This window comes from Coturnix japonica, chromosome 1 (genome assembly GCF_054131305.1).
Source record: "Coturnix japonica strain WE chromosome 1, WE-NBRP24, whole genome shotgun sequence".
Lineage (NCBI taxonomy): Eukaryota > Metazoa > Chordata > Aves > Galliformes > Phasianidae > Coturnix > Coturnix japonica.
The window spans coordinates 131,224,459-131,238,648 of NC_140663.1; the positions used below are offsets into that span (position 1 = coordinate 131,224,459).

Genomic DNA, 14,190 nt, shown 5'->3' on the forward strand with positions numbered 1-14,190 from the left:
GGTGAGACCCAGAGAGGAGCAGACCATTCCCTGTAGCCCATGGGTGCCACATGGAGTTTCCCTGTGCAGTCACAGAGGATCACATGGGGCAGCAATGTAAAGAGCTCACAGCCCATGGAGAACCCCCACAGTAGCAGACCACAGACCAGGGATCACATCAAAGTTCTGTTTCAGCATGGCCAGAGCTGGCTACAGTGGGCTCCAAAGCAATATGCCAGCCCCACAGTCCCACTCCCTGTGCCCAGCCCAGCAAACAAATCTCCATTCTCCTTCCCAGTCTCCCAGTGTTCTTCCTCTCAATATCCAACATTTCCAGCACAAACTGGAGCAAAGCATGGGAGTGCCAGCTGCAACTAGCAAAAAGTGGCTAGGAGGACTATAAATCTACTGCTGCCCCAGCAAGCCCAGCCCATGCCACCTCCCCTGCCTTCCCCAAGCTCAGCAAAGATGTAGACATAGCCAGGGCTGAGGTGAGACACAGAAGCCTGGTCACTGGGTACATGGGCTGATGGGACATGAAGATGTCAGAGAGTCAGGTGTCAGCTCCTACAGTTGTGCTGCATGAGCCAAAGCCAAAAAAAAACCTTTTTAGCAGACTGCAGGAAAATTCAAGGCCAGGATCCTAACCATTTTAAGAACTACGTGGAAAATGAGATAAGAATGACAAAGAGTGCAACTAAACACAATTAGAATGTTTCCACTGTACACTAGTCATAAGTTCTATCACACCAGAAATACAGTCAAACTTGGATCACATCCCATTCAGTATGACGCCCTGTATGACAACCAGTAGACCCTTGCACCCGAATGCTGTGGCACATAGCGTGATGTGACACTTCACAGCTCTGCCTGCAGCACTCCTTGAACAGGACTGAGTCTTTGACTGCTCTGCTGTAGTTAAAGAGAAGCTCTTACAATCTCCTAAAATGCAGCCTTGTGTAGTATTTAGAAGGTGAATCTTTTATCCTTGCTCAGGGCTCCTACCCAGGATTTCTTGTGTATCAGTTGCTCCTTTCAGCCCTGCACGTCCTTGTAATGCACACATTGTTCATGCATGAGCAGCTTTCCTGGAGGCATGCAAGAAATTCAAAGAATTAAGTGTAAACTTTCTTTTCCTCCTGTGATTTTCATTTTGTGTGCTTAGCTATTCCACAAGCCTCCTTTACACCCTTAAATATTAACACAGATGTTCTCTCGATGTGGGATTCCTCATTATCATATGGATAAATGATTGATTACCACCATCTCAAGCAAGCACAACTTTTATAACCATATGAATCAGCATCGTGCCAAACCCTTAAGGAATAGTAACAGCATTCAGGTATTTATTGAACTTTATTGCTTCCTGGATCATTTAAAAAGAGTGGCTGACAAACAATCATTTACACGGGCTTGAAAGTTTGCCTTGGATACTCTGAGCAGTTCTTCATTTTGAAATGCAGCCTTACTTACTTTCTAGGCATTTTAACACCAAGTTGCTGGACAACTCCACAGCTTGTCCAGCTGTGGATAACTCCACAGCTTGTCCAGAAAATGCTACTATTTGTAGTGGCACATCTTGTGTGTTACCAGAAAGTGATTTTAACCAGACTTTGAGTGTAGTTTTAAGTACTGTTCTAACAATCATGCTGGCTTTGGTGATGTTCTCCATGGGTTGCAATGTGGAAATTAAAAAATTCTTGCACCACATAAAAAGACCCTGGGGTATTTTTGTGGGTTTCCTCTGTCAGTTTGGAATTATGCCTCTCACAGCCTTCTTGCTGTCACTGGCCTTTAGTGTGCTTCCTATTCAAGCCGTTGTGGTGATGATCATGGGATGCTGTCCTGGAGGCACAGCCTCTAACATCATCGCCTACTGGGTGGATGGTGACATGGACCTAAGGTAAGAGCAGCTGTTTTCTAAAATGTTTACATGGCTTTTTGTAAATTTGTATTGAAAAGGACTGTCTGATCTTTTCTTGTATTGTTTGATGTATGGTGGAACTTCCTTCTTGTAGAAATATTTAGTTACTATAGTTCTAGTACATATAAGCAGACTAGACTTATAGTTAGTTCTTGATAATTCACTAGGAAGATATCATAACAGAACTGTGAATATTAGAGAATGTCTTCACTGTAAGATCTCAAATTCTTCATAAAATATCATACTAGCGACTCATTGACTAAGTTAGACTCATACTTGTGATTTTAACTCTCCAAGACCTTGGGCAGTAAAAAAATATAATAAAAAACTTTTGAACCCTAGTCCTATGCATGAAAGAGCAGCTATGTAACAATTTTTTGAAATAATGCTTCTTAGAAGAAACCACTTGTGGAAAAATATCTTTCCTCCTTCTGTGTTCTGCACAATGAACAGACAGGCACAGCCTTTCTCTTTGGGAACTAATACAAAAGAAAATTGCTTATGACATTTCTATGTGCTCCTGGCACCTTCTGTAAAGTCTTCAAACTGAAGGAAATTTTTACGGGAGAAAAGCTACTGAATAATGCAGCACATGAGGTGCTATGGAAAAACTCCGTTGTGACTAGGTGTAATGGTCCCTGACTGGGTGCTCCAAACTCAGAAACAAACATGCAGGATATGTAGTGCAGTCTTGGACATCAAACACGCTGTAGAAGTGCACCCTACTCCTGATGAAAATTTCTTGGGGCGTTCATTAACTCTAACAGCTTTTAAAAATGAGCCATCTTTTTTTCTTTTCATATCCTGATTACTCTGCTCTAAAATAAACAAGATAATTTCTCCATTTCCTGCAGAGAAACATAAATTGGAGCATTCATCCAATTTATCATATGCCAGTCTGAACTAGAAGTGGAAAAAATAATAGAAGTAAGAAAGATGTGGAGTCAGAGCAAATTGACTAAGAATGTTAATATTTGTGGCTTTAATAAGACATTTTTTCCATCCTTTGAAAACAGTGAACTTTTCTGTTACACACAGGTGTTAATGTAATGCCTGCATTCAAATTATGTATGAAGTCAGCCCCCGCTAATCACCAGCTTCCTCACTGAGGAGGAAAATCCTATGATAGTAAAAACTATAAGACATTTTATTTCATTGAATGCAGGCCTAAGAAAACATAGATAAAAAGACATCCAGCACAAGTCTTAAATTCCATCCTAATCTTTCCTTGGAAGAATACATTGAGCTAAACTGTTCCTTGTCAGGTCCGTATATTAGGAATCATAATTGATGGTGCTATGAGTAGAATTTATAGCTCACGATGGTGGCAGAAGGTGAGGTAAATTGGAAACACATACAAAATATTATTCTTTAGGCAAAAGCCTTTACCTTAAGATTTCAAAGTCTTTTGATCACTACATTTTCACAATTATTCAAGGTCTAGAGGAAACAGGAGGTACAGCAAGTGATGCATCTTCAGTATTGTTAGAATAACAGTACAAGTAACTTGACTGGTTTCTGGAGCCAGCACAGCATATTAGACTAAGTTCTGCTCTTAACTAACTGATATTTTATCTTTGCATATAATAAGCCATTGCTATTATCTACAGTACTGCTCCAACACTTCCTAGTGCAATATAACCATAAGTTAGAGCAAAAATTAATTTTCTACTATTTGTGTAGTCATTGGAAGGTGAAGTATGAGGTTTTGTACCCTTCTTAGTAGCTCAGACTCAGATGATGTCCTCTGAAGTTTCCCATAAGGACACCTGTTTTTGACATTTCTTGCTAACTCATAAGAACAACTTCTTCTGTGTTACTGTTTCCCCTCCATAGCTCTTCAGGGAGCAAGCACAGGGATTGGGGTTAGCGAATGAGCAGCCTTTGTAGAAGGATGTAGATACTGAAACTGTAAGAATATATAGGAAATGTAGACACAGGAAACATGAGCTCTTTTATCCAGTTGGACTTGAACAGACCTAAGTCAAAGCTTTTTCCTTTGTGTATAAGAATTCTCTTTCCAAAGTCTACTACATAACTACATCCAACAACACAGAAGCAGGGAGTCAAAGGAACCAAAACTAAAACAGATATTTCTGTAGTTTCTGTATGAATTCTTCCAGATCTCTCTGAACTTATCCAGTTTGTGTATCTGTAGCTTCTATTATGAGGTTAAACTACATCAAAGAGCAATCAGAAGGGAGGCTCATGAGGAAGTTTCCAAAGTCTCCCAAGTAAAACCTTCTGTCATTTTTACCTTTGAAGGCAACATTTTACCTACACTACTCAGAAAAAAATCTGACAATATCCTCCATTTCTGTCTGTCTTTTTAGCTGTCTTACACTGTCTTCCATCATCCAGCAGAATGTTCATTTTTCTAAAAAGTATGCCAGGCTCAGCGGATTCTAGACTTGGAACAGGTTGCCCAGCAAGGTGCTCCAACCCTGGAAGCATTCAAGGCCAGGCTGGATAAGGCTTTGAGAAACTTGATCTAGTGTGGGGTGTCTCTGCCTGTAGTACGGGGGTTGGAACTAGATGATCTTAAAGGTCGCTTCCAACCCAAGCCATTCTATGATTCTAAGACTTTATATTTTAACATTTTTAAACAAACCAAGTAAGTAACAATACTTACACTCAGCTTCAAATGGTAATTATCAGTACCTGCTCTTTGGCCTAGGGCAGGAAAAGCCAGAAAAGGGAAATTTATTATGTTGTACTTCCTAGATAATGAATGTTTTTGTTTGTGCTTTGGCTTTGGACTGAAATTCTAAAATACTCCAGAACTGATAGTGAAATGGAAAACGGCAATTGATCCAAATTGCTGCCCTCTCGGAGGCCAGCCAGTCAGCACACATATAGACTTGCCAGCAGCCCTTCCTGATGTTTGCCACTCTAATTCTTTGTTTGAACTGAAATTTATTGTTCTGTTCAATGCACTGAAACTTACTGTTTCATGTCTACAGAACATGCTGGTATTTGTGGTTTTTAATTTTTTTTTTTTTCAGATGGAACAATTATTTGCATTTAGCTTTTTTTTCTGACTTGACATATGGATAAATGACTGTAGCCAGCAGCATTTCTTGTTTCTCTCTTCATAAGTTGTTAAGTCATAATAAGGAAATGAAGACAGCATAGATTAATGTGAGACAAATAGTCACTTAAACCCATTTTTTGCAGCATCAGCATGACAACTTGCTCCACACTTCTTGCAATGGGGATGATGCCACTCTGTCTTTTTGTTTATACCAAGATGTGGACCGATTCTGATGCAATTATACTCCCCTATGACAGCATTGGTAAGTCAAGCGAACCACACTTCTTCTGATTCTCCTTTATTTTCCTTCTAGTAAAAGCAACTCTTACACCATAACCATCCTACAGAGGCAAGAAGAAATTACCTCAGACATTTAAAAACTATGTATTTTCCTACTTTTCAGTGATTTTGATGGGAATTAGGTATCTGGACGGCTTCAACTCATCCACAGCTCTTTGGATCAAATGCTTTATGTCATAATAAACACAGTACAAGGATTTTTCACAAGTTCATGCATTCTTTTCTTTTTAAATGGTTTGGAAACCTGCGTGGTACTGGGATAAGAATAATTCATACAGAAATAGCTACTTTCCCTGGATGAAAGCATCGGTAACAGCTTTCAGGCACAATCCTGCAAAGAGCTAAGAGCTGAGGCCATATCTGGCAAAGTACTTAAGCGCATGTGGATAATTAAGCAAGTGATTAAAACTGCTGAGTCTCATTGAAAAGCTACAATCTACACCACCAGGAGTGGCTTCATTTGACTTCCTGTCAGAAATCTCATCCAGCTACAAAGAGAAAATAGTCAGAGTATTTAGAAATATATGCTCCAGTGCTTTGCAGAACTGTAACCTCAGTGCTTATCAAGTTCAGTTCCATGTTGTGGTTATCTAACAAAGCCAGCAGAGTCACTTTCATATTCCTCAATTTCAATTCTCGTTGTCCTGGGAAAAATATATATATATATATATATATATTGCTTGTATATATATATATATGTAAATATATATATATACACACACATATTGCTTGTGCTTTTAAAAATCATGCTGGAGAAAGAAGGACAGAACAAAAGAAACTCTAAACCATTTGTTGATTTGGTACAGTAGCGAAACACCTGCAGACAAAGTGAACATTTAATATAGCTACACCCATCACAGGATAGTGGTGATTAGTGTGCTCAAATTTCTGTCTGCCTTTTTGTTTCAGGTGAATGAGCACATAGCTCAGCTGAATGGCAATTACTTCAACAGGTTGCCAAATATAACAGACTGTAGAAAAGCAAATGGGTAGGTGTGGGTATAGTGTGTATAGTGTGTATGTGCTGGGGTTTGTGTACCAGAAACATCCACCACAGGCTTGTTCTGTAACTCCATCTGATTCTCACAGTGCCTGTTCCCATCATGAACTCCTACATGATATGTGGATTTATCTTTCCCCTTTTCTTTTTTACAGGAATTTCACTGGTAGCTCTTGTAGTTCCTGTTTCAGTTGGAGTATTTGTTAATCACAAATGGCCCAGTAAAGCAAAAAAGATACTTAAGGTAGGATTTATGCTGCTGAAGCATTGGTAATTATAGACAAATTATGGAATAGGTAGCCACACTTAAGCAACATATTACTACTCACAGTATTCGTATCTGACAGCCTTGGAGTTTTCACCAGAAAAGAAATGAGACACTGCAGAAATGTATTGCTTTCCCCCTGCACAAACATGCATGAGTTGTACATGTTATTAGAAGCCATCACCAAAGAGCATGCTTTTGTTTTTGGCTAGAACTATGCAAGCAACTGAGTTCAGTTTATAATGTAAGCTGAAAAATGGAAGGAAAATCATTCGAGTCAAATGGAATTTTTTTCTTCAAAATAGTGCAAAATGAGGACAATCTGAGTCGAGCAAAAACAATTCTCCTTTTAAACCAATTTATCATTTTTTGGCAATTTTGAGTGTGAAGTTGATTTAAATATGCATTTATATGTGTGTTGAAAATGTTCCAATGTTTAAAAAATCTAAGAAAACTATTCAGAAAGTTCAACTATATTTGCAAGAGATTCAGGAGCACTGAATCTATGATTTTTGGCAAAAACAGACCTTACCAAAATAGTAATAGTAATACCTTATCTACATTTTATGTTAACAGAAAATTAATCATTCTGAATATTTTCCTTCTCAGTTCAAAGTGATTCTCAGATATGCCAAGTACCTTTGGCCTTTGTTGACTACCCTATGTTAATATAAATATTTTCTACGTTTTCTAAAACAAAAATAACCTGACAAGTGGTTATTCTACCCATATTTTATTATTCTTTTTCTGCTATCAGCTCAGAAATTACGGAATGCAAATAAGGTCCTTTTAAGTCCAACTAATTTTCATGATTTTTTTCTTTATCCTGTTATTCTTTTTAAATGCATCCACAGCTTACTTAAGAACATGAGAGATGATTTCAAAATGGTGCTGTTCCTGCATAATCAGTTAAGGGGAAGTTATGGACTTGAGTTAACATGAGGAGATACTCTACTTACTGCTTCAGCAAAACACAATTACTTTGTCATTTGTACTGAGTGGGTGAGCAACCCACAGTAGATTCCACTGCCAATTTGCTTGATAATATACAATGAAGCATCAAGCAAAGATTGAATCGTACCTGTCAGATTAAGGTCCAGATAGTGAGAAATGGGAGATAAGAGCACAAAGACAATGTGAAACAGAATAGCTTGTCATGGCTAGACTGTGTTTCTTTTACCTAGGTGTATGTAGTTAATCTCTTGGTCAAACAAAAGCACTTGTTGACTCAGTGCCCTTAAAAAGATTTAGTCAAAGATTGATGAAACTAGTTCAATAAGAATATACCTTTTAGCTGAGAAATGGATTTCTCCTTCACTTAAGCATAGATATCTGCTGGTGAGATCTCTTGCAATGTATACCATAATGAGATATTGAGATAAACTGAATATTGAGAAGAGAATGCGTTATCCTTTACCTTGGCAAGAAGCAGTGAGGATCTCCGTAGGTTCAGCCACAGAAAATAAGATTAACTCAGTGACTGTGCCTATATAGAAATGCATATAAGCTTACAGCCAGTTCTCATACACAATATTTTCAGCCACAATAACTATTTATTCCTTCAGTTGACAAATAATTTCCTGGAACCAACAATCTAGCATCTTATTAGCATACACTATGCTAAGCCCCAGCTTTTAGACTACTATTGTCCCAATAATTCTGGGAAAAATCTAACCTCTGAGTTATTCCTCATCAATGTCACAGCTCTGAAGTTTCTAATGTTTCTCAGTTTTAGCTGAGCTTTGATCTGTCTGTAGTCACACTTTGAAGTACATTGTACAGCTCTATTTTTGGGAAAATTGAAGTAATCTATTCTGTCTGTTTCCCATGAATTAGGTGGTGGAAAATATTTAGCTTTATGTTTAATAAGATGTTTCAGTGGCTCAGTTACAAGACATTCAAAGGTATGTTTGACATTGTGTTTGTTGTCACAAAATTTCATTGAAGTCTCTTATTTTCTAACAGGTTGGTTCCATAGTGGGAGCAGTTCTCATTGTCGTCACTGCTGTAGTTGGGGGAATACTCTACAAAGGCTCATGGGTTATCACACCTAAATTATGGATCATTGGTACAATATTTCCAGCAGCTGGCTATTCTTTGGGATTCTTTCTGGCTCGTCTCGCTGGTCTGTCTTGGAGCAGGTACAGAGATTTCTCTCTGACATAGACTTATAGCCTTATTTCATCTGAGAAGGAAGATTCTATTTAAGGCAATAGTCAATGCTGAGAATGTTTCCTAAATAATCATTTTGCAACAGATCACTCATTCCTCAAATTGTTTCTAGTGTACAGCATGTAAATAGAACTTTTAATGTTTACATTTTTATCTATGGATTATTACTAGTATTTCCTTCTGTCTTACCCATGTGTGCCCATGTCTTGCATGTCAAAGGAAGTGAGCAGAACAGATCTAACAAGCAAATGGGCTGAAGCAAGTAAAACTTCTCATGAAGAAACAGCAGCCTAAAATTTAGATTATTGTTGCAAAAGAGAGGAAGAGTAAAGTTTCAGATTGGATACCAGGAAAAGGTTCTTCAATGAGAAGGTGACTGGGCACTGAAACAGGCTCCCAAGGGTCACAGCCTCAAGCTTACAGAATTCAAGGAGCATTTCATATGCATGGTTTGAATTTTGGGTGGTCCTGTGTGGAGCCAGAAGTTGAACTTAATAACCTTTGTGGATTCCTTCCAACTTAGGATATTCTATGATTGTACAATAAGTAGTGTTGACTATAGAATATAATATTCCTCTGCAATTGCTTAATTGACCTAAATTGCATGTGTTCTGGTTCTAAAAATTCTATCAGTTGTAAGCTGAGGAATGCTATTTTTTAATTTATCTATGTGGTTCCTGATTTTGCAAATACCTATTAAAGAAGAGGAATCCGCAGAATGCTATTTCACAGTTGTCATTGTGTTATTCCCTTTAGATGTCGTACCGTGTCTCTGGAAACAGGCATGCAAAACACTCAGCTGTGTTCAACAATAGTACAGCTCTCCTTCAGCCCTGAACAACTTGAACTGATGTTTACTTTCCCACTCATCTACAGCATTTTCCAGCTGTTGTTTGCACTAATGATTTTAGCAGGTAAAGTATAGATATTTTCTATTAGAACATTATTATCATTGCTATCATCACCAGCCCAATTTTCTGTCAATGTGCAGAAAACAAGAACATACAGTTGAGAGAGGAAAATAATCAAATGGAAAACAGTTAACTTAATAATGACTCAAATAATCATTGTTCATCACCACTGTGCTGTGTCCAGTGTGTAACTGGGACAATAGAAGGATCAGTTTAAGATTTGGAAGGCCCTTTACTTTTCAGAACAAGGGAAGCTATCTCTGTCACCTACAACTGACTACAGAGGTGTCAGATATTGGGCAGAGATTTGTTTTTACCCTTTCCTGAAGAAAGACAAATGTATCTTCCTCTAGAGCCCTCTACCACTCCAAGATGTCTGACCTCTGTAAGCTCAAAATTTTGAAAAGCATGCATAAGCTTATTCTCCTGACATACATCAAGAGAAAGATTAGCTTCATAGCTAATATCAGAAAGGAAATTTTCAGCTATAAAGTCCCTCTTTACTCCTGCATGCACCTCACACTCATTGCACTACAAGTACACAACTAACCTACTGAGGATTGAGACTTTATCACTTTTGTTCACCCCCAGAACTAGCTGGGACTTTTTAGCTCCCAGTCACAAGTGAGCCATCTTACCAGGCATCTAGAGCACTGTCCCAGGGACACAACCTTGGGAGCTATAGCCCCAGATTTTACCTCTATAGCTGGCAATTGCATGAGTATGGAAGAACTGTTTTTCCTCACTTTGTCTTAGTTTCTGCCAAACAAGATTTGTGTAGAAGAATGAGTGCCACAGATCCAGCCAATAGCCCAAAGGTTTCCCAAGAAAGAAAGGCAGCACTTTCAACAGGAACAAAAAAGCAGTCAAGCGTAAATATATATATATATTCTGAATATATATATATATTCTCTTTATTATTTTCTAAATATACTTCTTTAGTGATAAGAGTTGCTGACATAGAATAATTAAATCCGGCTTTAAATAAATTGTATTGAGTTATTGGAATATTTTAGCAACATAAAGTAATAAAATGCTGTATGCTTACATGCAAATACAGTGTTTTTCAGATCACTGTTATAAAAATTTCATTTAATATTAAATTTCCAGGCTACCGTGTTTATATAAAACGTTGTGTCAAAACGAATGCAGATGTTGAGAAAACAGAAGAAAAAGATGATTCTAAATCAATTTCATCACATGCTAAAGAAAATGGAGGATTTGTATCGGACGAGATAAAATAGTCAATTACCTCTCTGTTCCAACCAGCTGAAAAGATAGAAGACACATGGTTTACTTAAAGCTTGTTTTCAGATGCTGTTGCTTTATATTTTTGCTAAATATTTAGCAAAAAAATGGAGTTCTGCTGATACTGGACAGTGATACTTCAAAATGATTAACTTATAAAAAATCTCTGCTTTGATTTTCAACATGGTTTCTACCACAATTTCAACATTTCTTTTTAAATATAATTCCTTAAAATATTTAATGTATTATTTTGGTTTCTGTAAAGAAGGAAAGAATAAAGTTGGGCCATTGCTTAAAAAAAAAAAAAAAAGAAGAAGAAGAAGAAGAAGCAGATATTTTTTTTACAGATTCTGGATCATGATCCATCTAGTCTCAGCCCTTGCCCCAAACAAAGATAAATCTTCTAAAAGTGCCTGAGAAGCAATAGGAGTTGATGAGGAAGATCTGATAAAGCTGGAAGACTTCCACTGAACATGAATCAACCATGAAATTGAAACAAGCAAGTAATGAAATGAAGTTTCATTTAGGTCAGTCTGGTCAAGCTAAAGTTATTCCACTGTACTATTTGCTTGAAGCATTAATTTCTTCTAAAGCTATAAGTTTCACAAATGCAAAGTACCCTTAGGACTCCTTTTTTTCTTGGATTAATGAAAAGTAATGGCTTTGCATCTTCAGTCTGGATCTTTAGGTGCAAGAAGTATGAGTAGAGAGATAAAGTTTAGGAGATAAGTCTAAGGCCATTTCAGTGACAGCTACATACAGAAAAGCAAGCTGGGTTTTGAGAGTTGTACTATCAAGAGTAGCTGAGAGTCATATAGTATATCCTTTATACTTGATAATATAGCTGATAGCCATATATTTCTGCGGCTGTATAAACTCAGCAAGTTTGGACTTAACTGCATGTTTATGATTTGAAGACACTAACGTAGTTAATGACTGTGAAATCTTAATTATATAAACCATAAACCAACATAATTGGATGTAAATATACATTATTTGTCTCTGAAAATTCAAGGGCACATATGGAAAACTGTCTTAAGTATGTGAAGAAATAACATAATTTTGAGAGAAATAGTACAGTAAATTTTTTTCAGCTGTAATTTTTTGTGAATACATTCAGTAACATTAGTCCTTGTAGCTCTTATGCAAAGAAAACATCCAGAGAACTTCAGATGAAATAAGTGAGAGCTTGGCTGACCAAAAACTTCAAGAGTGAGCCAACTGTCAACACATGGAAACTATACACCTCTTTGTCATATTCAAGTGGACCTTCTGAGGTGTTATGAGTTGAAATGGCAGGTTTTCTACAAACACAACTGAAATTGTGGAATTTAAGTTCCAGACGTGTAGCTTTCCACTGCTGCAGAAATGTGCCCAATATTAAACAAAGGATAAATTATTTTTATATACCATATGTGAGAGAAAGGATCTTGAAATGTTCCTGAGTTTGGAGAGGCTTGAAGCTGCTTTGCTTTCAGGTTAAGTTCAGAACGATCATGCCTCCAAGGAGGATTTCAACCCTTAGTGGAAGATGGCACATAGCTAGGTGTGTTATTTTTTTATAGAACAAACAGGAAAATGTTGTGAATTCTTCTATGGAGGAATCACAGATGTGAAACACCACTTTCACTGAGAAAAGAATAAGCTGCTATTTGTAATATTTGTGATAAGAAGTCTATTGTCTTTATTCTGTTTCCATCTAAAAATGGGCAGCAGATTTTAGTTGGAGTAAAGTCATTCTTGCAACAAACTGCTACTCATTCCCCATGCTGAACCCCAATGCTTCTGTGTATTTTTAAGGGAGAATTTAAAATTGTATTGAAGAATAGTAGTCTGCCTTGCTTATACTATGTATGTCTATGTATTTAAAGCAACTGTATAAACATTGAACTGAATAAAGTCAGAAACTATTTATAATTTTGCCCACTGGAGTAATTTGTGGTGGAAAGAACTGAGACTAAATCTTAACATACAGACAAAGTTTATGGCTGTGAGATGTAACAAAAATATCTCAGATTATGTGTAAAATGACTGTGTTTAGTAGTGATGAAGTTTAAATGAACACAAGACATCTGATGCCATATTTGATATGTATTTTTTAATGTGCACTGTGTATGTGCACTTAAGGCCCCAGATGAAGCCTGGAGGTTTTAGTTTCTACAGTCATTGCAATGAATTGCAGTGAGAATTGAATGTTCCAAGTTTTGTGTGAAGTAAATCCAGCTCCAATATTTTGACCAACCAATGGCTCTAGAGCACGTCATAGTTAAAAGAAAAATCTCCATGGCTTATTAATGTTGCCAGAGGCAGGGTTGCATTGACATGACAGCTACTGAATAGCCAGCTGCAGGAGGCTGGGCAGCATCAATGTCCATCAGTAATGCAACTGGTCTGGACTGTCTCACAAGAACTTTTGGAGAAGCTGTGTTCTTTCTCCATAGATCTCCAGAAAGATGTTATGGTTCTTTTGCTGTCATCCCTATGAATGTTGAGATGTGAGCTTCTCCATTAAAGGATGCTAGTGGCCTCCAACCTTGCAGTTGCAGATTATTTTACATCATCAAAAGTAAGAGCCCAGTTTACAAAGGTCAAATGGTTTAATTCACTCTGCATCATCTCCTCCCACATTCTTCAATATGAAAATCCTTTCAAAGAAGGGCAGTACCACTTAGGCAACATTATTTCTATCCATTGAAACAGCCTGTTGATGAGGCATCACAGGATGTGCAATTAAGAAGCATCAAGCAGTGATGTTCAGACTAACAGATCCAGTTAATGCTTACACATGCTGGTAATCATGCACTTATCAATTCAGGTTGAAAATTATACTGATGTCTGAGCAGGTTGTAGGTTAACACAGTGAGTCCACTTTTACATAGTCATTCATGTTCTAACTATTCTGCAGTTCTGGATCTCAAACCATTGCAGGAAAAATGAAGTATATCTAAGGATAAGCATACACCAAAATTCAAAAGGTATTCGAATTAATTGTCTATTTCATCCCATGACTGGTGGTATAAGGTCTGTGAAGATTCAACGATTATACACTCCAAGCCAAAGTTTGTAGCTGTAAATCTGAGAACAAAGATATGCTCTCCAGCCATCAAAGAAAAGGAGGGACCATCAAAATTAATCAAGCCCTCTGTCTCGCGTATCTGTTATAGGATGAGTTATTCTCTGGAACTGTCTCTCTCTATATATAAAGCAGATTTAAGTGGTCTGACTAAATGCATCTTTTTTTTTTTTTTACTATCAGATTTAACAAAAAAGATTAAATTAAATGCATCTGTTTTATGCATAAAACCTCTTAAGCATCCAGTATGGTTTCTTTAACCAGGAAAGTAGGAAAGGAAAGGA

The 14,190-nt window shown here is 37.3% G+C and overlaps 1 protein-coding gene across 1 annotated transcript; it reads left to right on the forward strand.

The window, feature by feature from the left end:
* The first annotated feature begins 1,397 nt into the window (after window positions 1-1,397).
* Window positions 1,398-13,151, forward strand: SLC10A2 (solute carrier family 10 member 2). The gene is made up of 6 exons (XM_015851460.3): window positions 1,398-1,882; window positions 5,081-5,199; window positions 6,393-6,481; window positions 8,468-8,643; window positions 9,431-9,588; window positions 10,696-13,151. The coding sequence occupies exons 1-6, from the start codon at window positions 1,437-1,439 to the stop codon at window positions 10,827-10,829; spliced, it is 1,122 nt and encodes a 373-aa protein (XP_015706946.2). The 5' UTR covers window positions 1,398-1,436; the 3' UTR covers window positions 10,830-13,151.
* Window positions 13,152-14,190: the final 1,039 nt, after the last annotated feature.